Source organism: Ciconia boyciana, chromosome 20 (genome assembly GCF_034638445.1).
Source record: "Ciconia boyciana chromosome 20, ASM3463844v1, whole genome shotgun sequence".
Lineage (NCBI taxonomy): Eukaryota > Metazoa > Chordata > Aves > Ciconiiformes > Ciconiidae > Ciconia > Ciconia boyciana.
Genome location: NC_132953.1, coordinates 2,890,129 through 2,917,966, shown reverse-complemented (window position 1 = coordinate 2,917,966; position 27,838 = coordinate 2,890,129). Strand labels below are relative to the sequence as shown.

The window sequence follows — 27,838 nt, the reverse complement described above, 5'->3', positions numbered from 1 at the left end:
TTTTGGCCTGACGTGAGCAGAGGTGCTCTGCTCACGTCAATGTTTCAGTATTTCTGAAAGCCCCGTCTCTGGCTGCCGGTGAGCACGGGGACAGGACACCCTCCGAACGCAACCGCCAACCGGGAGCCATCACGAAGGCTGCGGCTCTGCAGCCCCCTGCCAAACCTCTGCTCTTTGCTGCCAGGGAAGACATTTTCTTCAAGTCCTTGTGCTACTCAGAGCTAGATCTGAGATGGGGCTCACCTTTGTGGCTACGTTTGCTCAGTGCATCTACAGTCAGCCCCAAGACCACGCTCAGGGCTCACACGTCCTACAACAACTCAAATATTTAACTATTAAGTGGGTGCATGCAACACATCTCACTAGTCGCTGGGACATGCAACTTGCAGAGACCCTCCAGATGCCACCACATCGCCTGCTCCTGGTCGCTCAGCCTACATTCCCAGCCTATAGCCTATATCCAGCATCCACACCACGCACAGCCAAAGCAAGGCTCGGGGAGCCGGAACGCGAGCGGGCTCCCCCAGCACGGCCACCTCGCCGCCATGCCCTGCGTCCAGGGCCAGACCTCCCGCGCAAAGCCGTGCCACGGCACGCTGGGGATGCCTGCCCGGTCCACTCGCCTCGCCGGTGCTGCACCGCGCAGCCGAGTCAGTCGAGCTGCCCATTATAGCACCATTGTGAAGAATTTTTAGCTTTTAAGTCCTTGAAAGTTTCCCACTGTGACTCGTCAAACAAGATCTTTTTCACTTTTCCTCTCTTCTCCGCTAACAATATTTATACTAATTTCTTTTATTGAAATCTATCTGCCGCCTGTTCTATTAAAGCCGCCTGAGTGGCAGCTCCTATTCTCCGGGAGCCCGCAGCCCATCTATTCTCCAGACAATGAGGTACAAGCAGTCTATCTTCTATTGTGCTCCCCGGCCTTCGGCTCTCAAATCTTCCATCTCAAAAAGCCATGTCAGGGATGCCTCCATGCAAAAGATGGGGATCCCGGGGGCTTCCCGGCGCCAGCCGGGCTCGCTGCCCTCCCTCTCCGGGTGAGCATCTCTGGGCAGACGCTGCCGCGGGACCCGCGATTCCTCGGGGATGCTTCTCTCCCATCCCCTGCGCACCGCAATTCATACTTAAACGCAGTTCATCGCCGTCAGGCGGCTGCTGCACAGGCACGGCTCGCTGCTGCCGGGATGTTTGCACGCCTCAGACAACTTATTTGTTACGGGGAATAAAAGAGGAGCATTAAACCTTTTGTTTGCAAGAAGTAGTTTATGGAAATTAATATTTAAAGAAACAAAACAAAACGACTCGGGCACCAACCACCCTTGAATGAGGCTCTAACTCAGGAGCAAATGAGTTGAATAAAGAACGAGCCCTTTTGTTTCTGCAGGCGGGAGAGCTGGGCTAGCCGGGCTAGCTCGGAGGCAGCTCAGGGCTCGGCAAACTGGCAGCGACTGTCCTTGGCCTCTCCCAGCCCCTGCCTCCTTCCGGGGTGCTGGGAAGGATCCTGAGCCCCAGGAAAAGATCCAGACAGCACATCCCACCCCGTTAGAGCAAATTAGCAGTTCACAAAGTGCCTAAGCGGTGTCAGATCTGTAGCAAAGGTGGGTGTAGGGCTCATTAGGGGACTGCTTTTCTTAACGATACTCATGCATTATTCGCAAGCACAGAGCCGGACATCATCTTCCTCGGCTCCTGGGGTCCACCTGCTCGGAAGGCAAGGTGGTGGCCCTCGCGGTGGCACTGGGAGGGCCGGATGCTCCTAGAGCAAAGGTTTGGCAGAGGCTGCGACTGGCACCGAGACACCTCCCACGCAGCTTTTCTGCCTCCTTGCAGGAACGCGTGCAAAAGGCACATGAAAACCAACTATCGAGGCTCCCACGGAGCCAAGCCTTCTCCAGCGAGCTACTGATGAGACAGCATCTCCCGGCAGCTCCGTGCTCCCGCTCGAGCACCGATGCTGCTCTCGGGGCACCCGAGCCACTCTTCCTCCCATGCTCTCTCCTGCAGCCTAGAGCCAGACCCTAACGAGCCACCCAACAAGAAGCCCTCTCTCCTTTCTTTCCTTACTCTTTCTTCCTCCCCACGATTTTTTCCCTGTTGCCGCTTGCAAGGTGAGAGAGGACAGCGTCGCCAGAATAAAAGATTCTCCTGCGTGCCCTCTCCCAGCAGCGGCCCTAATTCATTTTTCATGGCCCCTTGCAGTGACAAAAGCCGCTGCTTCTCTCTTGTAAGCGTGCGCCATGCAATAAGTCAAAGCTGATGTGCATTTTCCCCCTGGGTGCCGAAGCTGTGCTTTTGATTTAATTTGTCCTGTTGTTTGGCTCTCAGCCTTTGCCGGTGAGTTCCTTTGGAGAGGCGGCAAGGTAGGGCCCCATACGTGTGGAGGGGCTGCCTGACAGATGGGGTACAGTGGGTAGTGTTTAAATAATTTGCTGCAATGCTACCAAGATGTTGGAGAGTGACAGATGCTGCCAGAGAAAATCGCTCAGACAAACACACGCATCCTGTTTGCGGGAGCGCTGCTCCTCGATTAAATCCTGTTGCAACTTGGCTTTCCTGGAGTCCATCCCATTTCTGGCAGCTTTCTCGCTGTCTCTAGGAGAAGCCGTGGTGCACACGGCTTGGCAAGGAGACATAACACCAAGAAATGAGGTGCTCCTGCCTGCTATTTGCAGGTCTCTTGCAAAGCACCCCCCCAAAAAATACCCAGCTGGGATACTGGGGGCGAGATCCACCGCATCCCCTCCCAACCACGCGCCCTTGCATGCAACCAGCATTGCTCTGCAGGCGAGAGCATCCCTGGGATGGGGATGCTCTTGCCGAACGCAAGGAGCCCTGCTTTCCTCCGGATTTCTCTGAAAAACGGCTGCTGGTGGCCAGGACCGTAGGGTCCCTCTGGCTGCAAACTTAAACCCGAAGGCTTTCTCCGTAGGACAAGCTCTTAAGAAGCAATTGCAATCCAAAGCGTTAAATGGCTGTAACCTCAGTTAAGCTGTATTTCAGCCGCATTAAGAAAATATCCCTAGGATGGGAAGCAAGTGGCATAATGGCATTAGAGTGAAAAAATAAGCATCAAGTGCCGGCTAAATCCATTCCCAGCGCTGGCAAGACATCACGGGGATCTGGGAAACTTTCCCTTCTCCCTGCGTATCCCTGCACGTGGCTCCCGGCAAGCCCAGACGTGGCTTTCTGCAGATGGGGCATATTTTCCTTCCCTCTTCTTCCCCTGGGACCCCCTGACCCCTCTTCACCCCCCAGAGCCATCCGAATCACGGCAGGGTGAAGTTCGCTGTCTCCTCTCCATCATCTTTAGCCCGTCTTTATTTTTTCAGACATGCTATTTTCCAGCCCAGTGGCCTTGCTCTGTCCCTCGTGTTTTATGGCACTGATGTCTCCATTTCTGGAGGATCATTCGCAATATTGCGGCTTATTGAGAGAAGCTGGGGAAACGCACGGGCGGCGAGATGGATGGGCTCGGCGTGGCCGGGGGGCTGGCGAGGATGCCGTGAGCCTGGGGAAGGGAGATGGGGAGCGGGGGGCCGTGCCAGGAATTGCAGGGACGCTGGCCTTGGGGTGCTGGGGGGGACTGGGAACAGGGGGACCGGAGACCGGGCTGAGCCCCCTCGCTCCAGCCCATCGTCCCCTCTCCAGGACTCCTGCGAAGGTATCGGCCCTGCTACGGGCGCTGGGAGGGCAGCGAGAGGCATTGCTCTGCAAGGGAAAAGCCATTTTAAATAACAGCGCTGTATCACAGGAAGGGGAAAAACCCATGGGCTACAGCATTGCTCTGGCTTTAAATTATACTGTAGGAAGATAAAAATAAAAGAGAGGAAGACAGAGAGAGAGACCAGGAGGAAAAAGAATTGCCATTGTTTTACCAAGCAGATGGGAAAGTTCAGGGGATCAGAAAAAGACTATTATTATCTTGACTTGACCGAGAGAAGATGGGAAAGGAAGAGGCATTTTTTTTCCCTGCAGTGAGGAATACTGTGGCAGAAGTCATTTCAGCAAAGAAACGGAAGGAAATGGTGCCATCGGCTCCGGGCAGCGCCCGAGTTACCCCCACGGCCTGGGCACACCGCCGGGATTTGGCTTTTTGTCCCCTTCCCCCTGGCAGTGACACCGCATCACGCACCGCTATCTGCAAGGACGGGGCGGCGGGCAGGGGAGGGGTAACCGGGGCGCACATCCATCCCTCACCGCCTCCAGCTGCAGCAACGTGCCAGCTGTGCCACCAGATGTGCCCGCTGCCAGCGGCGCTGCAGCTGGGGGCACCCTGCGGTGGCACTGCTGGCCCCGGTGCAGGCTGCCTGCCCGCTGCCTGCCTGCTGCCTGCCCAGCCTCGTGGCAGGACCACCTGCCCCAACTACCCAAACTCCTGCTGCCCTGCCCCAGAGCGACCGTTCAATCCGCTACAAACCATTAAAGAATACACTAAACACACAACAAATCTCCCCACTTTTCCTGCTGGCCATGTAACCACGAGCAGAACGTGTTGTTGGGTTTCCCCCCCCGCCCCAATTTATGTGACAAGCCCTTTTCCTGCGTGTGCAATGGTGCCTGTAACGCCGGGGCTATTCACTGCCATTCTGTAGCTCGGTACGGGGCAGCCAAGCAGCTCCGGCTCGTGAGCACGTTTCAGCTGCTTGCCCATACAAGCGCAGCAGGGTTTCTCAGCCTCACCAGAGACAAGGAAACTCTCTTTCTATCCATGCTCAGGCTAGGGAAGGGCACAGCCCCAAAGCCCCCGGCACTGGCCAAGCACAGACACCAACAACTGATTTACAAACTGGAGTAGACACTGGTGCGACATCTTCCCTGCCAAGTATCAAGGTCATGGAACAGGGAAACGAGGAGGTGGAGCACAGGTCTACTCCGTCGGAGCATCCTTCGCCCACCGCATCCCTCCTTGCAGCCAGTCTCTTTGCCACTCTCCAAATTTTATCCCTTTCCCTCCAGCATATTTTGCACAGTTTCTTCTTCTCCTCCCCCTTTCCCTCTTCCTCCCCCTGCCACGCGGTCCTTCCCTCGCTCCCTAGACCTCACCTTGCCACTTTTCCTTCTCTGCACCCACGTCTCTCCCGCACCCCGAGGATGCAGAGAGGGGCTGGCAACCTGCCCTGCCTAATCCTGTGGCTACTGACTCCTCGGGCACTTAATATTCACGACAGAGAGAAACATTTCACGGCGAATTGGACGCACATTCAACTGGAAATGGAAATTTTATGACTCTTCTCACTCTGCGCCGCAGATTACACCAGCTGAGAAAACACGGAAGCAAATGAACAACCTGTGAACTGTAAAGTATATTAATAATGAAATCACAGCCTGGGAAATGAAGGCGTTATTCTGTTTATATTCTGCTCCATTAATAGAGAGCGGTCGCGCTAGCTCCACCCCATTAGCCGGCAATCTGCGCCGAGGAAGAGCGCAAGGACGGCAGGGGAACGGCGGCGGTGGGCAAAAACCTCCTTCCCACCGGGGCCAACGTCCCAAGGGCAGGAGGTTGGCTCAGAGCACTTCCTCGCGCTGTCTCTCTCCGCTGACGGATGGTGCGGGCCCGCGAACACGGGGGATGTCTTTGGCCTCGGTGCCCTGCCCCGTGCAAGCTCAGTGAGCGGAGCAGATGTTGCAAGGGAAGGAAGGGAGCAAATGGCGATGCTGGGAAAAAGAAAGGAACAAATGCGGGGGGAAATCAGCTCCAATGCCATCAGAAGCCCCCCAGCAATGCGCTGGCAGCAGGAAAACCATCCACGCTCAGCCTCGCGGCAGAGACGCTTCCTCCCTCTGTTCATTCCCATCGCCCGCCTGCTGGGGTTTGAGCATCTCCACCACCTCTCCAGGCATCCTTCCCACCCCTCATCATGATGTCCCGTCCCTCCGGGGACGGAGGTACCCCATTTGTGCGCCTGCAGCCCCAAGAGTGGTGGCAGACTGAGCCGGGCTAGCAGGGCTTGGGCAAATAAATATTTCGGTGCTATTCCCCCACAGCCAGCCCTGCCCTTGGCTCGGCAGACCTGGGCCACATGTGAGGCAGCCCAGCCGGGCTCTCTCCTCCCCGAAAACAACTGCGGCAGCTTATGCAAAGCACATCATGGGAGCTAAAACGAGCTGGAGCCGAGTTTTCTATAGCTGAAGCGACCCGGTGTTGACAGAATGGGGACGCGTTTCCACAGCTCAGATTTTTATAATAATACCTCGGGGGAGTCTCTGGCAAAGTTTGGCCCAAATATAATTAGTTTGCACAGCTATTAGGGGCTGATAAAAGGTTTTAATTTGTGTGGAGATCTCTCAAATCTCAGACACTCCCGTCCCTTGCTCTTCCCCACGCCAGCCGAATGAAAGGCGAGTCCCAGGCAGGGAGCGAGCTGCCGACACAAAGCCACACATTTACCGGGGAAGGAGGGAGCCGCGCTCAGCGCCGAAGAAAAGACAGAAAATCCGGCAAGCTGACGCTGGCAGCGTATTGGATTTTGTCCGCCTCGTCCCACCACGCTAGAGAAATAACTAACATACCCACTTCTTCCCATGGTTAGCAGAGGCACCGCTGGGGATGGAGGAAAGCCACCGGCGTGGGCGATGCTGCCAGTGGTGTGAAAATCACCATCTCCGCACAAAGCCGGCGCGCGGGATGCTCGGGCGGGGGTGGCGAGGGCGTTATCCCGGGCAATGGGAGCAAATAAAAACTTCCCTGCTGCCCTAACCCGGTCCCACCGCCGCTTCATGCACGCAGGGCTGATGAGATTGTCATGCAAGCGTCAGCTCGGGAGCGAGAAAAAATAAATCTCCAATATTCTTATTAATACCGCTTTGTACGGGGTGCCAGCTCCCTCGCGCTGGGCACGGCGGCAGCACCGATGGGGAACGTTTGTAATACCGTAGCGGCTCTTGCCCTTGTAGGAAAGGTAGCCAGCGACCGACGGGATGAGCCGAAGGATAAAACATGGGGATGCGGGCAGAGCTGCCTGCTTTTGCCCCCCAGCAGGGCAGCAACCGGCAGCACCGCGGCTCCACGAGAGCAACTGGCCCACCCGCTTCCCCAGGCTGAGATAAGGAGCTGAGCACGTTCCGCCTCTGGCAAGGAGGGAAAGCGTGACATTGCAAAGCTACGTTTAGGGAATATGCTGAAGCAGAGAGGGGTCTTTTTCCTCCTTTTCTTAAGGGAAAGATATTGCCTCATTTGTAGCTGGTAGGGGTCTTGTTATTTTTGTACCAAGATGCGTATTTTAAAGGCAGCTATGCCAAATGTGCAAACAAACCAGCTCAGAGAGTTCATTTCCACCATGCGGGGAATCAAAAATATTACTTTTATATATATACACGTACAAGTACATAATCTCCCATCGCTTTGAAAAGGCAGGAGGAACCAGGGCACATCAGTGGAAGGGAAATGCTAAAAGGAGCCACCCACAACCAAGCCCTTCGCACGTGGCACGCTAACCATGTTCAACCCTGGAGCCCGTGATGCAATGCTGGGCCAGATCCTGCTTCATGGGAGCCGATGGGGAAGCTGCTGGCCCTCAAGGGGCTAAATATTCACCCCGCTCCTGGCAGGATCCCGTTGCTGGTCACAGCACATGTCCACATGCTTTGCAAGCAACCCCTGGCAATGCCAGCTTCTCCTTCACCACGACCATGCGCAAAACTAGCGTCCATCTCAAAGTTCTGCTTCTCCAAGAGCACTGCAACCTATTTATTTGCACCCCACGCAGTGCAAACGGAGCCGGGCCACCGGTGACCCTTTTCCCAGCCGATCTGTCCGGCACGCGCTGATTAAGAGCGCATCAAAACCGGTGGCAGATTTACAGGTTAACAATGATTTAGTGGAGTGCACCGCAGCCAAATTAATGCCAGCTATAATGTAGTTTACCTCATTAAACAATGCACACCAAGATCCTGTCTGTTGTAAAACAATTGGTCTCTGAAGCCTAGTGTTCATCTTCCAGGGTTGCTAGGAGATAATAAATGGGTAATATTCCGGCGATAATGGTAATGGAGTCATGGCTCAGAGCTAATATTATGGCAAAGCAGTAATTATTTCAACAGTAAACAAGGGGACAGTTGAGCTGCCGACAGGATTGGAGCCGGTTGAAATGCTTCAGTTAATTTAGCTGGAGCCCAGGCCTGCAACCGCCTCTGGGAAGGAGGACGAGGTGCTCGGCCACCGAATGAGTCCGACGAGCCTCCGTGAGACACTTGGCCACCACGAGACCGGAGGGACGCACGCAACGAGGTGAGGTGGGACGTCACGTACGGCACAGTGGCCAATCCAACCCAATGCTGCAGCTCGGGGCTGGCTCTGTGCTCCACCATACAGCCACAGTAGGAGGACTCGCGTCCCTTCTTTGAGACACCACTTGTGTTGGCTCACACAACACCTCCCCCAATCCTTCTTCCTCAAGAGGGGCTCAAACCCCTCGTTTCTGCAAGGCACTACAAGCTTTGGTTGGCTCTTTGGCACGTGTTCAGCCTGGGGCAACGCAGACAAACTCTCCCTGCTACCTAAACACTAGGAGAGGCGAGACGGGTGCTTGGCCTCCTCCAAAACCACCTGAACCCTCAACAGGAGACAAGAGACAGCGCAGAAACACGAGACCCAGGATGAACACAGAAGCAGCCTTACGCAAACCATCTGCTCACTCCGAGAGAGACTTCCCTGTTAAAAGGACCACCAGAGAGCACGACTCCTTGTCTGAAGTTAATTAGGTGACTTGAGGCAGGGTTAAAGGGAGCAACGCTGTGGGACGCTGAGCCGATCACTGCGAGGGACAAGGCAGCACAGAAGCAGGTGGGGATTTTCCCACCCAAGTGGATCCCCCTTCTCTCGGAGCCTCCCGGCCAGGCTCCAGATATCCGGCCTACAAATATCCCCTGCCTCCTGTCCAGAAAGGATCCTGGAAAGATGAAGGGCAGCAAGAGATGTGCTTAATGGACAAACCTCTGAGAAGGGAGGATGTGTCCCCTGCCCAGGGACAAGCAACTCTTCAAGCTGGATTTTTTTTGCAGTCGCTTGTCCTCTTGTTTTAAGCCCCACCAAGAGCCAGAGAGAATCAATATATCCAAATATACTGGACTTCTCCCAGAGTCCCTTCGCTGGTTTGCTGCTGATGTATAGACAGATGATCTCATGAGACCTCTGCCACATTAGGCCACCGTGTCTCATCTATCTTAAGTGCACATCCGAGCTGTGATTACTACTGCATCCGAGAGCCTCACGTCTTGAATGTATTTATCCTCCCATCGGTCCTGCGAGACAAGGGACTGCTATTGTACCTCTTCCAGGGAGGACGCGGAGGGCCACGGAGGTTGAACGGACTGATTGCCGAGGATATCCGGGCCATGGCAACGTCGGGACCCTGCGAGCATCGCCCCGTCTCGTGCCTCTGCCTTGCGAAGCACCCAGGCGGCACCTACCCCACAAATCACAGCTCGGACTCAGCTCAGGACTCTGGCTCTGCAGAGGATCTAGCTTTCAGTGCCGAGCCTAATCCTGAGATTAATGAGGGATTCCCGCTATAAAGACCTCTCGATCAGACCTCCTACAAGTAAATACACCACCAAGCCAAACCGTAATGTTTTCCTACCCTGGCAGCTGCTGTCTTAAGCCTTACACCAGAATTCATCATGCTACAGCAATAATCAAAAAGCAATTAGACAAGACAATGGCAGAAAAGTCCATCAAGGGTCGTTAAGGATGACGACTTGGATGCAGCCTCTGGCTCAGGACGGCCGCGCGTGGCAGACCGGTGCCGGCCAGGCAGATGTGCCAGCAAAGGTATCTGCGTGCACACACCTAGTTTTTACCCCATTTCCTCGTGTCCCTGGCCCCGTCACAGCAGGATAACCGCGCTTGCCGTCTGACCACAGAGCCCTCGTTATCATCACTGCTAAGCCATGCCTGCTTCTCCCGGACAGAGGCTGCCGAGCTCTCATCCCTCCTGGGAGAGCCCTCACTGCAATTTCTCAGCACTTTTCCCAAGCTTAACGGGCGGCATGACGAGTCTCGTGTCTGCAGCACGGATAAATATCCCCCGGTTAGCTCAACACAGCACCGCTCACTCTGCGAGCGAGCAGCTCCGCGCGCTTCGGCGTCACCCTGTGCTCGGCAGCTCGGGACGCCGCACTTTTTCCCAGCCAAGAAATTCCAGCCTTCGTCCGCCGAGGGATGACAACCAGCCTGACAACATGGCAATCGCCATGACAACATCAGTTACCCCCCAAAAAATAAATAAAGAGCCCAGTAACTATGGAAACACCCGAGTGACCAAAACCAGACTATTAACTAGAAGACCTCTCCGCAGTTTACAGATGGCATCGGCACCGCGAGGCTGGGGACCATAATACATCGACAGCCTTCGAAACAGAGATGCTTGGCACCTATGGGTGCAAACGAGAACGTGCATGGGCACACACAACGCTGCCTTTCGGACCCCAGTGCCCAAGTCCCCTACGCCTCCTCGGGAAAGAGGCTGCTGCCTTCATGCTGGATGTTATATCCTGACCATGGTTATCTACATCCTTCTCTCCCTCTCTGCCCTCCTCCCTGCTGAGGACACCTCTCTTGACTGCCGTCCTAATGGTCTCGGCACCGCAGGGGTGCCAAGGGGGGATGGAGCCGCCCCATCGCATGCCAGAGCTTGGCTTCCAGGTCTGGTTTTGGTGAGCTGCGTTTTCAAGCCCCGCTGCCTGGCGTTCCCAGCCCAGGGCAGAGCCCCAGTGCAGTTAAGCCTCCTCCGCCGAGGGAGGAGCAGCTGTGACCACACCAGCTCCCCTTTTTTTTTTTTCCACCTCAACTTGTTCAGCTGCATTAACAGGAGTTGCCGTGGGTTAGTACAGCATTACTGGGAGAAGAAATAAAAAAGGACAGAGAGAGGTGAGGCAGAAGGACAGAAGATAGGCTGTAACACATCTTGGCTGGACTGGCCACAGGTTCACAAAACCCTTCTCCAGAGCCAGCGTCCTGCTTTTGCCCGCAGCAGGAGGATGAGGATGGGCACCGGCAGGGCCAGCTACTGCGCAAGGCTCTGAGCGGGGATGGAGGCACCGACAGAGCCCGTGCTCGTGTGCTTCACGAGCAGAAAACTCTTGCTCAGGGTCACTCAGCTCTTGAGTTATACAGCAAAAATGCTCTCCTCCTCCTGCCTGCGAGGAACTCTTCCAGCCCCCAAACCAAACAGAGCCTCAAAACCAGGCTTAATGGCTCCCACAACGTGGCAACAACTGCAGACACGAAAATTCAGTAGAGCTTACCAGACCAAGCTGCTAAATGCAGATTGCACTGGACTAGAGCAATGCATGGGAGAGAAAACAGCCGAGCAGTCAAGGGAGCTGGGAGCGGCTGGAAAAGGGTCTCGAGTGAGGTCAGTCACTGCGGAACCGGGCTGCTCTTGGTGTAAAACCTCTGGAGGACCCGACCGCATGCTCCCCCGGTGAGCAAACACTCTTATTTGCTCCATTTCCCACCAAGAGCCGCACAGTAGGCTTACAGCTGCCAAGAAAATAATACAGCCCATGAAGTGCCTTTGCACAGAGGAGCACTCGCCAGCGTAAGCATGGGGACCGGCTCCTTCAGCTACCGGTCTGCCCGTGCCTGGCACAGACAGCGCTATCAAAGCCTCTCCCCAGCGCCATCGGTGAGAGCCGCTTACCCATCCGCTCTGTAAACCCTTAAATTATGCACCAGCCTTCCCTTAACCAATTCTCCCCCGACCCTTTTCTCCACCACTCCAAGCGAGAGGGAGAAAGACGGCAAGAAGCAACAGGAGGCGGCTCGCTCGGGACTTCCCCGGGGATGAGCGGCGAGGCAGACCTACAACCAAGAGAGGGGCTGGCAGCTAGCTTTGGGTCCCCACTCACTCCCGGCTCTCCAAATTAGAGTACATCCTACTAAAGAAAGGGTTACCGTCTCGGCATCTGCTGTAGCACCTCTGTGCACCCGCCCTGGCTCTTATTGCAGTCGCCACGCTTGCAATCCTCGTCTCTCCTATGTGCGCTGAATGCAAAATGGAGAAGTAGAGGTCCCCCTTGGTGGCTTGGCAGACCCAGAGAGAGAAACAGAGGAGCTGCCTACGGAGACGGGCAGAAGTTGTCTTGGGCCACCTCTGGGCTCAGCACCCTCCATCAGCAGGAGGCCAGACTCAAGTAAATCTCTGTGATCATTTGTTCCCTTTGAGTTTTGAAAGCAGAATGCCTAATCATGGCCAAAATCAGGTAAGAGCTGCTGCTGCAAATTACACAGCGCCACAGGTAATTTCTGATTAGCTCACTCTTCCTCTCCTGGTGCATCCTCAGTTTCCATAGCAGCTAAGTCCTAAGTAAAATGGAAACATCTGGTTCAAGCGCAGGTAAAGATTCCCCGGGGAAAGAAACCTGCTGGATGGCAGCAAACACAGAAAATCGCCCTCGCGAAAGACAGAGGCATCATAAGCCGGGAGCCTGGTTAGGAGAGGATGGATGGCGTGCAGGAGAAGGCAGCGAGGGGCACAGGAGTGGGAGAGGAGGGTCCTGGGGGAGCAGGAGGGGATGCAGGGAAAACGAGATGCATGTGAAAAACAGGCGGTGAGGAGCTCAAGCGAGACAAAAAGACATTGTCAGGGTAGACAAGGGGAAGAGGAGAAAGAAAAAAAGGCTTCAAGGTGGGAGCACACGGACTGCCTCAACCATAAATGCTGCCTGATGGTGGCAGATACAGTGACAGCTACCTCGATGCCATGGATAGATGCTCGGGGCCGGAGACGAGCACACGGGTCTGCACCCTGCATTTCATCATTTATCCACGCACAGGCCCCGACCGAAGGCCACCGTCTCGGAGGCACGACCACCTAAGGTGGATAAGCCAACACGTGCACCAGGGCGGGGGGAACGATTTCTACAGAGGCTCCTGTCAAGGGAAGGGGCTGAGATGCCAGCGACTCGGCGCGCTCTCTGCCTGGGCTATGGAGAGCGTTGGACCTGGCCCAGCAGTTTGCTACAGCGCAGACAAATAGGAAAAAATCAATGGAGCTGCACCGAGACACCGCAGCCATTGTCAGGCAGCTGAACAGAGAGAGCAGAGGCGGCACCATCCATCACTGCCGCCTCTGTGTCGTCTCCTTCAGCTGCCGGACAGCCCGGCCGGGGGGTCCCCGAGGAGAACTGGAGGCAGTTGTCTGGGACAGCAGCCCATGCTGGTAAAACCTCAGGGGAAAAATGACTGAGGTTGAACTGAAGCACTTAGATGGGATCAGAGGATCAGAGCCAGGCACTGCCCCTTGGCTGGATGCCTTGTCCCACCCCAAAGCCCCCAGATCTCACCCCCAGCTCATCGGTGAGAACCTTGCAGCCACCTGGGAATAACAGGGCAGCAAAATGCAAAGCAAATGCCAAAAAGCAGCTGGGAAACGGTTTTGAAATAATATGCTCCCGAACGGGCATGTATGGGAATTTGCTTCCCAGCAGTCACACCCACGCAGTTCTGCTCAGGGTTTGCTTACCAATTAACAAGGCCACCAATTAATGCTTCATGTGTTATCCTGCTCATTTGCACTATTTACAGTCCTCCTTTGAAGCAACGTGCGAGAATTCCCCAAAAAGTTTTCAAAATAGGGCCGGACAAGCACATTCAATCCCAACCTGGTACCTACTGCCGGTCCTCCACACGAGCAAAACCATAAGCTCCTCTCCCAGAGCACCAAGATGGATGTTTCTCCACCAGAGTCATCAACTCCTGCATTAAGTCACATCCTTTCGGTGCACATCACCTTCTCTTTGCAACTGAAGTGCCACATCAACCAGCCAACCATACCTCCCCAGCCGCTCGCGAATCCCAGGATATTTCTGGTAATGTTTGGCTCTTACCTTTGGGCGAGATGTGTCTCCAGGTGATTGTTGGATCTGGCCTGCCCGTGGCTATGCAGGTGAGGCTGACGTTGCCGCCCTCGTTGATGGAGATGTCAGAAGAGATCTCGGTGATTTTCGGAGACACTGCAATGACACAAAGAGGGAAATGAAAATGCAACCGGGTCTGCTCCGACTCAAATCTCAAAATGTGAGTGAAGTCAGCTGAATTGCTTTCCTCCCTCCACCTCGACAAGCTATGCAGTAGCCCATCAGTCTCATCTGACTTGACAGGAACACACAGGGGAAAGGGGGGGGCAGAGAAGACAGGGTTGAAATGGGAAGAAATTGTAGCCAGAGGGGATTCAGTCATCTCAGGGAGGCTCGAGACAGCTCCTCCTCAGCACCTCCGTGGTGTGCGAGACAGTACTTCTTCCCCACCCCGCTTCCAGGACTCATCATGTCCTCCCAGCCACGACGAACCCTTTCCAGCAGAGCTGCATCCTACCGAGAAAACACCATCCACCCCCTTTAAACTCCTCCAAAGGCAGCAGTCGCTCCTGGAGCAACAAGAGCACCCAAAGCATGCACATGGCTTGCAGCTCTTTCTGCAGCCATGCAGGCTCTCTGTCATGCCCTTGCAACCAGAAAAGCACTAAGGGGAGCTGGGCATGAAGACGAGAAGTCCACGGACGAGCCTCTAAGGTCTACCATCGTGCAAAGGACGGGAAATTTAATCGGGACGAAAGCCATCCCACTGCATTGGCACCGCGATCATGAGCACTCAGGAGCGGGTCAGATACATGGGGCCCAGACCCAAAGAGAGGACGCACATACAGGACGGGGGGTGACAAGAAGGGGGGTTGAGAAGGGGAAGGGATGAGGAGCAAGCAGGGAGCGCTCGGCCCCTGCTGCTGCGTGAGCGGAAGACGCGATGCGGCTGCCGGGGAGGGCCGGGGTTTCTACGAGCTCTACGGCAGGGCTGTACGAGAAAAACGATTGGCTGCCGTTATCAGCCTGCACCTGCAGAACATAATAAAGACCATCACCTTCCTCGGTTTATTTTTTTTCAGGCCATTCTCCAGAGCCTAGCAGCGGATTGGCACCCCACTGCGGCGCTTTGCAGGAGAGTCACAAATCACTTGCAAAGCATCCTGCTCCTTCCACCCTCCCCGGGCGAGCCCCGTTCATCGACCTGCTTGAAGCTGCAGCCCAGACCATTGCAACACCCCTGTTCCTGGCTTGGACCCCACTCCCGCGCACCCCTTCCCTGCCTCTCCCCACCTCCCACACCTTCCCGGGGCTGCACCGAGCTGGAATGACTGCAATGGCCTTGCACGCATTGCCTCTGCTGTGCAGGTAAGTAATTTATTGATCCGTAAAGCACTCCAAGACGCTCTGGAAGGGATTATGTCATGCCAGTGCCGTGCAATAAAATAAAAAATGATGGATTTTTTGTGAACATGAGGGTGATTTAGGGTTTGTAGTTGGAAGTGTAGTTAAAGTACATTTTAAGTGGAAATCAAGGTGGGTAATGAATTATTCTCTGTTTTGAAGGGCTTCTGGGAGTTCATTTTTTTTGCTGCTCTGGGCACGACAGCTAATCTGCTAATCACGCACCGGAGGACAACTATGGATCAGATGCTCCCAGAACAGTGGGGTCTCTGGGGCTGGGCAATGGAGGGCATGAAGACGACACCGAAAGAAATATTAATATGCATCAGTGTCATTAAGCCCAGTGTAAGGAGACAGCACATGCCTCCTGGGACCACCGGCCCGCACGGAGCTGGGAGATGCTCTGCCCATAGCCAGGTAGTCCACTGAGGAGATGCAATTAATTACAACGGCACTACGATTGCCCCGCCGTGTTCCTGGCGAGGCTGGGACCGCTAGCCAGGAAACCCATGTGCGCTTTAAAAAGAGCGAGCTTACGGTCTGGACAACAAAAATAGGCCAAGGAGGTATTACCGTTGCCATTTCAGAGAGGTGGAACGAGACAAGTGGAGGCGCAGTGAATTGCCTGCCATCACCCGGGAAGAAGCAATAGCTTCCAGCTGTAAGTCCCGACAAAACTAGAGCAATATCTATCATCTTCAATGCGATGCTCGCTAAATCACACAGGAACCTTTCTGATGTTTTTAACTACTGAATCTACATCAACCCCATTCAGCTTGTTTTGCAGAGCTCACTGAGACTTTAAAAAATAAAAATTAAAAAAAAAAATCAAGCCAGACTTTGCACCGCGACTCTGGTAGTGCATACACGGATTTGCACCCGCCCAGGCGAGAGACAAAAATCTGTAATCAAATCAACTGACCAGATTCTAAAACATAATTAAAACAAATTGAACCTGGATTTCCCGAAACACGAGCGTTACATCCTCCTCCTCAGCAATACAGCAGGAGATTTAAATTTTGCTCCATCAGGCAGAGGAGGAGAGATGATTGCATTGCTGCTTGGCCGGGCAACAGGAGACTTTGCAACTCTCTCCGACAAGCACAAAAGCAGCTCGAGCCGCTCGTGCGCTGGGGAAAAAGCCCACCGTGCCCCGGCGAGCCTGGGACAGGCAATTTACTGTGGCCCATCTGGGATGAGATGAGGCAGGAATGGCTGGGAAGTAAACCAGAGCGACAACGTCAGCGAAGTCGTTAGCTAACCCTTAAATTAAATGTGCAGTGGTAGGATTTAACACGACAGTTATTGTATGCTAATTAAACGTTTGAATAATTAACCACACGAACTATTTAAAATGCCTTTCTGGGGACTGAACAGGTATGTTGTAAGGCTTTTACCACACTAGGGAGGGAAACCTTAATAAATAAGTGATGCAAGTATATATTTAATTTTATTTAACGGTCACCGGGGCTCCCGTTCCCTCTGCATTAAAACGCTTTCACCGTCAGCTGGCATTTCTGCAGCAATGGGGCAGAGGAGAAATTTCTTATGCTGAATGCGGGACGCAGATGGAGCTGCACCCCTGTGGGAATGAATAAATAAATAAAGCTAAATAAATGCAGGCTTCCCAGGCGGGAACCCTCTCCTTGCGGGCAGTCCTTTTGTGTTCAGCATCTCTCTTGCTCAGAAGTGATTAAACATGGCAGTGTTGGCCAAGCTGCTCCAGTTACACAGCGCAGATTTCCCCAGAGACGGGCTGGTGTTTTATCGATCTGACTTCTTTTTTTCCCCTATCCTTGCCATGATGATGGGAAAGGTCTCTGGACTGCTCTCAGCCACTGCAGCCCTCCGCAGGTGCCCAGGGCATGCCCCCAGTTTGCCTGGACTTGGTGCTCGCTCGCACACACGGAGTCCCCGAGACAGAAAGCAGCTTGCTTAAATATTTAACCAAACCATATGGCGCGTTACACGTTCGAGGGTGTTCAGTCAGGTGATATATGTCTTTACGGATCCAAGCATATGCACTTGCCTACACAGATATATTCCCTGGCGCACAGACACCCTCCTGCCACTGGCACCGACTATATCCCCGCTACGCTTTCACCTCCAAACGCCCGTCCCGGAGCAAACACAGGTGCAAAAGCTCACGCCTCCCATGCACGTAACCCTTGGCCCTGCCATCTCCTATCATCGTGACTTCCCCATCCACCTTCCTTGCATGCAATGGCCGTGCTGCTGCCCGTGCTTGCCTCTCCCTGACACCGTGTCCCTGCCGCTGTCTCCTGCCGCACCCCTTGGCACAGCTGGGCTCCCTGGGCACCCCAAATTTCAGCCACGCATCGGGCGAGAGGCAAGGAGATCCCTGAGTATTAGGGGAGCGTGGATCTGGAGCAACCTCTCCACCGGAGACAGGGAAGGAGACCTCAGATGAGCCTCACCAAGTTGGGTGCCTTCAGGAGTAATTGCACTTTTTTCCCTTAACCACCTCCTTTCTACCCAGTTTTGGGAGCCAAGCAAGTAGCGCGGAAACACACGTGTCACCTTTCCAGACCTGCAAATCCCTTCTCGTGCGGGAGCTCGCCCCAGCGAAGCGCCCTGCACTGCGGCGGGACTCGCAGCCCCCAGCAGCAGCCGGCGAGCGAGCGGGCTCTCCCGGTAAGCCTAGCAGTGCCTTGCTTCCCCCTCATAAAACATGCAAACCTCCATCTTCCAGCACGAGCAACATCTGCTCCAGATCAAAGGAAACAACAAAGAACAACTATAAAAGCGTCTCGAAGAAAGAAAAAGAGGGAGATTCAGACTTGCGTTCTGCGGGCGATCTGTGATGTGCACTGGCAGCTTCCTGAACATCAGGCTGCTGCTGCTCCTGCTTTTAATAACAGCCTCTTACCGCCGTCACCCACAGACTTCCCCGTGTTTTACAGAGTGCTGCTACCATGGGTCCTGCCTCTGGGACTCGGCGAGCGAGAGCCCTGGCTGCCCCAGCCCTGCTCGCGGCCATGCTACGAGTCGGACCGAGCCCATGCTCCCATGCCAATGATGGCGGGGTCCACCAAGGCCACCTGGGACTGAGAGCCAGGCAGGGACCCCAGTATCGGGCTCCCCATGCAACTCCTCCAGGTTGCAGCCAGAGCAGCTTCCACTTCTCGGGCAGCAGCCGCCGGGCTGGGAGAAGGAACGGTGCTCCCGCTGCCGCAGCGCCAGGCACCTCCATTGTGCCTTCTCCCTCTTGTGTTCAAAACCTTTCTGCTTTTTAAGGAAGGCAGAGAGCCAATTGAGAGACCTGCGCCTTCAATTACAGGTGTATTATAATGGGCTTTTAAATCAGTTTGCGCCACTCTAACACAACCATAATTAAGAGAAAAGCAGAGAGGGCTTCATCCTGCCATCGTATCAACACAGCTCAGGCGCCGTATTGAAGTCCACGGGGTGCGAGGAAGGGCAAACACAGCCTTACAGCCTGCTTCCAGCTACGTTGCTCAGTCACGTAGGCTTGTAGACAAAAACCTTACAATTACAGGAGCCGATCCTGCCCCCCGGCGCTGCCTCTGCCCTGCGTTTGCACAATTTCCCCCTTCCCCAGGTTCGGCTGGGCTTTGCCGAGGGACCGAGCCTCTGCGCAAACCTGGCGGCAGCCGAAGACATGAAGAAAGCAGCCTGGAAATGAAGAGGACATACGTAACGACCTTAATAAGCAATTAATAAATAACTAATGGCAATTGCTCGTTTTAAAGCAAGGCGTAATGAGATGTGTCATACGGCACTGAGATGTGTCTAAATGATTTCCCAAGTAGATAACGGCTCCTGTTGCAGCACAGCTCTCCCGAGCTTGGAGGACGCAAAATTTTTTATGCCCGTCTCTGCAGCAGGTTATACGGCACGGCATCGTAATAAGTCAGAGGAGGAGGGGGGAAACAAGACGTTTCCAATCATTCATTAGTAAAGTATTTGTGAACGCGGGTATAATTCACCACATAAGCAGCAGGGTTTCTGCAGACAAACTTTATAGCTAAGTGCCAAAAGGGAGCCCAATCTGATTCCACTTACGACAGCATAAATCAGTGATACTCCTACTGCAGTCAACAAGGGATATGGCAGAATAAACATGGCACGAAAGGAGAGTAGAGTCTCCAGCACAAGGACTTTTTTCTGACTTTCGGATGGGTCAACGTCACCACCCTGGATTCAGATTGCCGCTACCCTAAGGAGCCGGGGTGCTGCCTGGCTAGACTTGGTCCCTGCTTTCAAGGCTCTGGAGGGATCTACAGCTTTTTTCCTACCACGAAAAGGAAGAAACACCTGACACCAAGCTCCACACCTTTGGGGAATCAAGCAAGAGTTTGCTTAGCATGACTATTAATAAGCAGCTTTATAGAGCAGGCAGAATCCATCATTCAGGTTTGGGAGACCTGAGTTCTGCTTTCACGTTACGATGCCCAAAGGAAGTCGTGGCACTGCTGTGGACTTTGTTGCCTTCTCTAAAAGGAGTTTAATGATGCTGATCTCCTTTATAAACTACTTCATACTCCTCTTTCAAAAAAAACCAAAAACCCAAAAAACCACAACACCCAAAAACCCAAAGAACCCCATAAAGATGTAAGAACAAAGTGTTTGCATCCGTTAACTGTGAAGAAATGCAGACTAACAAGGACTGTGTGATGGTTCAGCTCCCTGTCTAGACAGATCTCATTTTCAGCTCCACGCACGCCGCAGGGAGCAAGGATCTAGTTTCCAGTTCTTGCACCCCGAGCCACCTGGGATTCCCCCCTGCAAGTCAAGCAACGCCTCATAAAAAGCAGAAAATTGAAGGATCTTGAGACACCTGCATCATCTTTCCAGCATCATTGACACCTCTCCTCAAAGCACGACAGCCTCTCTCACAGCTACCTCCGCGGTGACCATCAAAGCGACTGTGACTCCGTGTCACCCTGTCTGGGGACGCAGGGTCCCCGGCTCTGCCCCTCCCGTCCCACCAGGCGCTGGTGGAGGCTCCGTCAGACCCCCTGGGAAAAGTCCCCGCGTGGGGATGAGCCGCAGCGTGCCGAGGGCGCCCAAGAAAGTTTGAACGCGACTTCTTGTTAATACAAAGCTTGTCAAACCCATCACCTAGAAATGCTGAATGTCTTTATTAGATTCTTTTATCTCCCCCTGAGATCGGAGGGACACGACGAGATGATTCTCAGCGGAGATGTCATCATCCAGAAACTAATTAAAGGCTGTGCGGGAAGTCGGGCCACGCGCACTCTGGAGAACAAAACGCATTAGCAACCCGAGTCGAGAAAAATATTACAAGTGAACTTCAGATCAGAAAGGGCAAGCTAGGGATTTGACAATAGCTCTCCTCTCCCTGTCTTTCCTCCCGCTCGTCCCCACACTCCCTCGTTCTGGATAGCTGTCCCCCAGCAGAAGCAAACCGCCGGGATCTCAAAGCTGTCTGGGACCAGCCCCTGCACTGCCATCTCCTGAGGGATGCAGGACAGCGCTGGATCCTCTCCTCTACCAAGTCACGTTCCAGGAGAAAATCATGATTCGTGGAATTTCCTTTTTTTTTTTTAATGTTAGAAAAGCCTCCTTGCTGCTGGTCAATAAGCTGCAGAGAAGGATGGGTTGATGCCTGCACCGCTCCCTGCTCCAGAGGAGTCCTAGGCAAAACGCTCCGTCTCTTTGGGTCTCAACTCTCTATCAATGCAATGACAAGTATTTCTCTTCCTCGCATGCTTATTACGAAGACAACAGCATAAGAGATGATAAGATACCCAGAGCCTATGGTCACAGGAACTGTAGGTGGGGAGATTTCTGCACAGGGACAGTCCTACCAGCCACGTCCTTTGTGTAGCCAGGGCTCACGTAAGCCAAGATGCGCAGATCTAGTTTAGGGCGTGCATCCCGAGTGGATGCTCCTGCAAATAGCACTTCCAACGAGCGGCAAGTTTACATGATATTCCTCAATCTGGTCCATCAGCACACACTGTCCTGCTCAACTCGGCGTGAAACCTCAGCTCCCCTCCCCAAAATCAGCCAGAGGACAAGGGGCCATGCCCCGCGCTGACGGTGCAGGTCCTGCTCCCAGCCCCGCTCCCGGAGAGTGGGGGGCTCTCCCTGTGCCCCCCCAGCTCTCCGTCCACGAGGAGCAAGCATCACGCAGAGGGCCGAGCACGCCGAACCAGCCCTGCACCACTTCGCTTGTCAACAGGGAGCCGGCAGGCACAAAGGAGCTCCAACATCCTTTCCAAAGACACATCAGATGCTCTAATGCAGCCCGCATCTCCAATGAATATAGGGCAGGTGTCTCTGAAGTGAAGTATTAGTTAAAATGATGCTCTTTAAATTACATTTCGGCTATTTCAGGCAGACAGGTTGTGTGTGGGTTGGGTTGGGTTTTTTTATGATCTATCTAGAGGCTTAAAAAGACACAGAGAGAAATAAATCTCCCTTCCATTAAAAACACACTACGCCTTTGCATATTTGTTCTTATCTCCGCGCTCTGGCACTCGTGCTCCCTCTCCCCCGACTCGAGCACAAAGTAAGTGTTTATGATTACACTTTCCACACTGACACTAATCTAATTCGAGGAGCCACGCAGCCCGTGCCCAGGGAAAGCGCGGCAGCTTGCCCGTCCTTGCAGGAGGATGAGCGGCGCTTCCCAAAATGCTGCGACGGACGCCAGGCGCCTGATGGTTTTACTTCAAAAACCATCAAGATTCATGGTGGAACCGAGTGACAGCCCCAAGTTTTGACAGAATCGCAGCTGAAGTCTATTTTGTATCTTCTGGGTCTATCTGTGTCCCTTTCGCCTCTATTTATCCAACTATTTACATCCCTCCTCCCCTCCCAAGCTCCCCTACAACATTTTTGACATCCTCAGACCCCACTGCACTGGGTGCTGTACTGACAAGACACAAAAATACAGCCTTTGTCCCACGGGGCTCTTGAACACATGAAAAAGGAGACAGCAGATGGACGCAGGCTGCATCCTCAGCCCTCCCGGCCCTCACCGCTTGCGAACTACTTTTAGGCACCACGCCGGCATCCGGCTTAGGGGAGGGATGCAACGGGGAGCAAGAGGTGGATGTGCAGAGAGCTGCCCTCGTTGGTGCGGGGAGCAGGGTTGGACGCAAACAATCTCGAACAATACAGGTGTCGTTGCCATCACCGCTTGTCCCCAAACAGCCCCTTTCCTCCCGTCGTTCCCAAGCCCTCTGCACACCAGGCTCCAGCCCTTGCAGGTGCCTCCTCATGCTCCAGCCAGAGCCTTTACTTCTGCTTGGGCTTCTTCCTGTGATCGCCTTTGACTGCAGCGAAAAATTAATGGATCCGGCAGGGAGCACAACCCTATTATTCTCTGATGAGGTGGTCTGGAGGCTGCTCCTTATGACCAGACCTTTTGTTCATCTGCTTATAAAGCAGGAGGTCGGCAAGGCTCAGCAGTTCAAAATGAACCGCAGGTGAGGTGATTTACGCCTCCAGATGCTGCCACTCCTCCTGTCCCCATGGGAACACCTCTCTTCACACAAGACTTGTGAACCCATCCATCACTCCGGCAGAGGCAGGTCTACCTTCCCAAAGCTGCCTTGGTCCACTCCTTCCTCCCCTGAGTCATTTCTTTACACAACCTTGCTCTTGCAGGCTCTCCTCCCTGGGCTCCAGGAGCTCCCCCAGACTTCCTCCCTCCTCCCATGGTCCTGTACCTTCTGCTACCTACCTGTACCTTCTGGTCCTGTACTCCACTGCGCAGCCAAGGGTCACGAGGCACCTTCAAGCATCCACCCTGACCCAACACGCCAACTGCCCCAAACCCAGGGGATCAACCCAAGGCTTGGCCAAAACAGCCAGAAACAAGCAGGAGAGCAGAAGCCCGCGAACCAGAGTCCGTGCAATGACGCACACCATCCTTCCCGCAGCTTAAAATGTCCTTAAAAGAGCGGTCTTAGCACTGCAGGGTTTAGCCCTCAGAAATTTCAGCAAGGGTAGAGGTAGGGTTGGTCTCTGCTGCCTTAACTCACCTTCCCAGCTCACGCACCCCGAGGACGACGCTTTCCCGCGCGTGCCCGGCTTCTCTCGGTACCTGTGCACATCACCGCCTCTGCCTTCTCGGGGTCTGCCAGCAGTGCGGGCGTTAATAACCCTATCATCAAAACACCCCGGTGAGATAAGGGAGTGTTATTATCCCCACTTTACAGGTGGAGAAATGAGGCCCAAAGAGCAGATGGCCCAAAAGCGCCCGTTCGGATCGATGCTCCACCAGCGCCTGCTTTTCAGGCTCCACGGTGCTCGGGAAGCCACGGAAAAGTCACAGGGATGGCTGCCAGGCCAGATATTTCCAACGGGCCGCACCAGACGAGAGCGCTGCGGTTAAAAATTAGTCATCAGGTGGTAGAGAGCACAGCAGGATATCCGTGTACACAGAGGGGCAACTGAAATTTCACCACCAAATTTCAACCCCAGTAGGCAACGCTTGACAGAGTTAAAAGCAAAGGGAAAGGAGGGAGCAACGCTGCCGCAAGGCAGGGATATCGGTGTGCCCCGAGTATGCGGGGGTTGTTCTCCTTTTCCATTAGGACTGCTCCTACATTTCCCATTCCTCCTAAACGAAGCCCACTAGCCGCCTTCTTGGCCACCCCCATGCCTCCGAGAATGCCAGAAAAGCCACAGGGAGTTATCTCCCCCCAGAGCATCCTTTAATTTCCCTATTTGTCTTCCTAATGCCCAGCCTCATCAACGGCACCGTCTATTCCCCATGTGCTCCTGCTTTTCACGGAAGGACTATTTTTACCCCTTCCTTCCTATGCCTCCTTCTCCTCCCATTTAATAATTTCGGAGGCTCTTTATCCACAGTTTCCTTTCCTTTCTTTTCTCTTTCCCTTTCATTTTTAAAACCTGTGGTTCTCCGATTCAAAATCATTACTGTTTTTAACTTGGCTCGAGCCTCTTTAATTAAGTTACTTTCCATTATTTTTTATCTAGTCCATTTGTCTACATCCCCCGCACCCTCCCTCATTCTTCCTTTCCTCCCCAAGGCAGGCTGGGTATGAAATCTTACATTTCCATTTGGCTAACAATCACTTTGAATTTTTAAATGCTATTAAATTGGATCACACCAGTCACTGGACTGGAGTTGTCGAGCTGTGATATTTACTTGCGCCAGTGAAAGGGAAATGAAATTGCGGTGGCGCGGGGCGGGGGGGAGGCGATGGGGGAGCGCAGATTTATTCTGCCCGCGGTACTTGCAAACAGGCACAATCCCTTTGGATTTTCGAGCGAGTTCAAAGGAAACTCTTACGCTCAACCATGAATGTATTGTAATGTCTTTAATAAATCAATTACTTGTTGGCAGGGAAGTGTCTCCAATCCTTGTAATCACCTCAGCCTTGCTGTGTTTTAAGTGCTGAAAAACCACGGAGGTAGACGGGGAGCCAGAAGAAGCATCGGTAGTAGGGCAAACCAGAGAAAGCACTTCTGCTTCGTCTTGCCAGCAAAGGCCGAAAGATGCAGAAAGCGATTTGCATCACGCAAAAACACATCATGCAAAACCACATCATGCATCATGCAAAAACACACCCACCCAGTGACCCCCAGCACCAGAGTAAGGAAATCATGGTGCTGGAGGGACTCTGCCAGCACTGCACGGGGCTCGCCTGTCCCGGAGCAGCTCGTGGGATGCAAAAGCTTGGGAGGATGACCACAACAGGCTCACCAAGAAGCCCAGGTATTAAGCCCGTGGCAATCAGAGCAGCCCCCTGCTCCCGCCTGCCTGGGGCCGAGCATCGCTCTCGCAGGCAATTTGCAAAGCAGCATTTTCCTGCCGCCCCCAAGAGCGAAACAACCTTTTGCTGCACGTTAATTAGGGGCCTGAGTCTTGTACTCCTGCCTTCGGGAGGGTGCCGGTATTTCAATTTTGCTAAAAGAGGCCTTTTCCACTCAAAAATTCGCTAAAAAGAAAGAGAGCAGGATTTGATTACAAAGCAGTCCTGGCCAAATCCAGCCCCTCCTCCCCTCTCTCTGCTGACAACATCCTCCCCTCCACGACAACAATCATCTGAGCACAAACAGACAACAAAGCTTTTCAGAAAGTAATGAACTCCGGTCGGAGCCAAGGCAGGAAGGGTTTAATGTTCAGCTCGGAAAGCTTGGCGAGGCCATCAATTATATAGCCCTGCTGCTGAAGGAGTGAAAAAAAATAATATTTCAGACAGCCTCGGCCAAAAAGAAAAGATAGGGAAGGAAAACACTGCGAGAGAGATTTAATTCCACGAGCAGAAAGAAGTGTTTGCAAAAGAGGAGGAGGATCAAAGGCTGAAGCTCTCGGGCTGGCTGGGAGGAGGAGGGATTACAAGGAGGGCAAACCATGGAGAAGACATCTCTGTTGACTCCTCGTCTCAAAGCGGGCCCAGGCAAGGACAGCTCCGGGTACAAATCGGGGAGCCTGTTCGCTGCAAGGGCTCGGTGATGGGGAGGCTTTGGCAGCGAGGGGGTGGATTGAGACCTGTTCATCTCATCTCACCTAGGACAGCAAGTCAGGACAGGGTCCTGCCACCTCCACTGCCTCGTCCCAGTCTTACACTAGATGCTACCAAGAGAAAGGAGAGGAACCCAGAGCTGAAATCTTCTGGGCATCTCTACTGCTGGCGTGATGGGACCAGCAACCCAGACATGAAAAATGAGCACGTGGGTCCACCTCGAGCAACGAGAGCTCCCTGTCCGCTCCCTGCACCCGGTGGGGCCGTGCTGTAGGGCTCTTCCAGGGATCTGGCCCTGCACTATTGAACACAGCCCCCTAGTTTCTGAGGGATGGGGCAGAAGGGACTCGCTGCTATCCCACACCACCAGCTTCGCAAGCAGACAACCAGCCAGACCCGGAAAACCCAAACCAGAAATATTTCAAGACCACATTTCCACATCTTTTCCGAAGGCCCTTGCCTTTTCATTCTCCGCTTCCCATTTTTCCTCCCTTTTCTCCATTTCGAAATCTCTTTCTCCTCCATTGCAGCACCAGAACGGACAGGAAAAGAAGGGTAAAATGAGATCACAACTCTCCCAATGTTTCAGTGCAACTCCCCTTTTACAAGCTTCAACCTCTCCTTCGAGACCAAAGCAAAACCAGTGCAGAAAACACCACGTTTCCCCCCTGGTCCTCCCGGTCATTTTCCCACAGGCTCGGTGACCTCCTCCAGCCCATTCGTAAGCTCGTGGATATTTGCTGGAGGTCTTCTAGCACTCGGTGCCTGCGGCAGGAGGTGGCCGGGCCGGGCCGGCTCTTCGGCAGCTGTTCCCTTGGCCTCTCCTTTATCTCCAGCACTGTGTGCACATCTGCTTCCCCCTCTGCCTCTTTCCCTGCTGCTGGGAGCCTGGTTTTAAATCACTGCTCAGGCTGCCAGGCGTGGGTTTCATGCCGCCCAGCATGCCCTGTTTGGATGGGGATCCAAAAGCTGTTTGCAAGCCTCCCCTGCCTGCTTTTTTTTTTTTTCCTTCCCATTTTTTTTATCCTCCTGAACCTGCCAGCGCTGCCACACTGCTGTCCCCTCCTCCCTTTTGGCCATGGAGTTATCTTGGCTCTGGAAACATGTTCAGACACCTGGTTGCTGGCAGCGTGGGACTTTGGCAGCGGCTGGCTGCATGCAGCTCTCTGATAGGGAAGGGGAGGCGAGCAGGGCCCAGCCGGTGCGGGTCAACACGACCCACCTTGGCTATCGGGGACGTGCTGGTGGCTGCCTGCATTGCTCCCGCCTGGCCGGTGGCTTTCTCGAGCCTGGCGCTGGCGGCAATCCCACCACCCGCATCTCTCTGGCTTTGCCTGGAGTTTTGGCTGAGGCCAAATGCTGGTTTCGCTGGGGATTTGCACGGTAGAAAAGCACAGCTTTGTACAGCATCGCCCAGGAGCTGTGTTTTAAGAGATGCATTTAGGACAAGACATCGCCATCTGCGGCTTCCTGCCCCAGCAGAGAGTACTGCTCCTGAGCATGGCAATTTTGGCAGAGCAAGGCAGCAAAAACTCCAGGGAGCAAACAGAGCAGGGCACGTGGAGGGATGCCTCACTGCCACTCTGCCCGCGCAGTGGCTCCAGACTAAAGTCCCCTTTCAGATTGCAATTTCTCCACCCTAGCAAAAAAAGAGAGGGCTATATCCTTCCCCCAGCCAACAACACACAAACTTCCCTGAAAAGCTTGGCTGATGGCTCCCCAAAATCCTTTCACTCATGGTCTGTGCAGCATTGCAAGCCGGGATCCCCATGGACCCCACCTTCGACGGCAAAGGCTGCACCAAACAGACCAAACCCCCGCGGGCAGAGCTCCCTGCTCCTGCTCTCCGATTCCTCAAGCCTCTGCAACAGGCTCTGGCTTCTGGACTCACCTCTGGGGGAACTGGCCAGAACAATCAGCTCTAAAGGCCAAAAAGAAGAGCCAGATTAAAGTATCAACTCTGAATTTATGCTCGGGACTTAAGGTTTAATAATGCAACAGAAAATCAATATTTAATAAAGCAAATGATGGAGAAAAACACTGAAAGGGAGATGAGCCACTGCTCGTGTTTTCAAACATGTAACTCCCGGAGGAGCCGGTTTGGCAGGATGGATGCAGTACCAGATTGCCACGAAGAGCTGGCACGCAGGACGCCCCAGGTCCCACCGATT

General features: G+C 53.8%; 1 protein-coding gene across 3 annotated transcripts in view; it reads right to left on the bottom strand.

Moving 5' to 3' along the window:
* LOC140661807 (protein CEPU-1) overlaps positions 1 to 27,838 on the bottom strand; it is a 357,918-nt gene that overhangs the window by 15,954 nt on the left and 314,126 nt on the right. For all 3 annotated transcript variants that reach the window (XM_072884532.1, XM_072884529.1, XM_072884530.1), the window contains one exon: positions 13,837 to 13,962. In XM_072884532.1, coding sequence (XP_072740633.1) covers positions 13,837 to 13,962 — 126 coding nt within the window. The remainder of the gene's footprint in view (positions 1 to 13,836; positions 13,963 to 27,838) is intronic.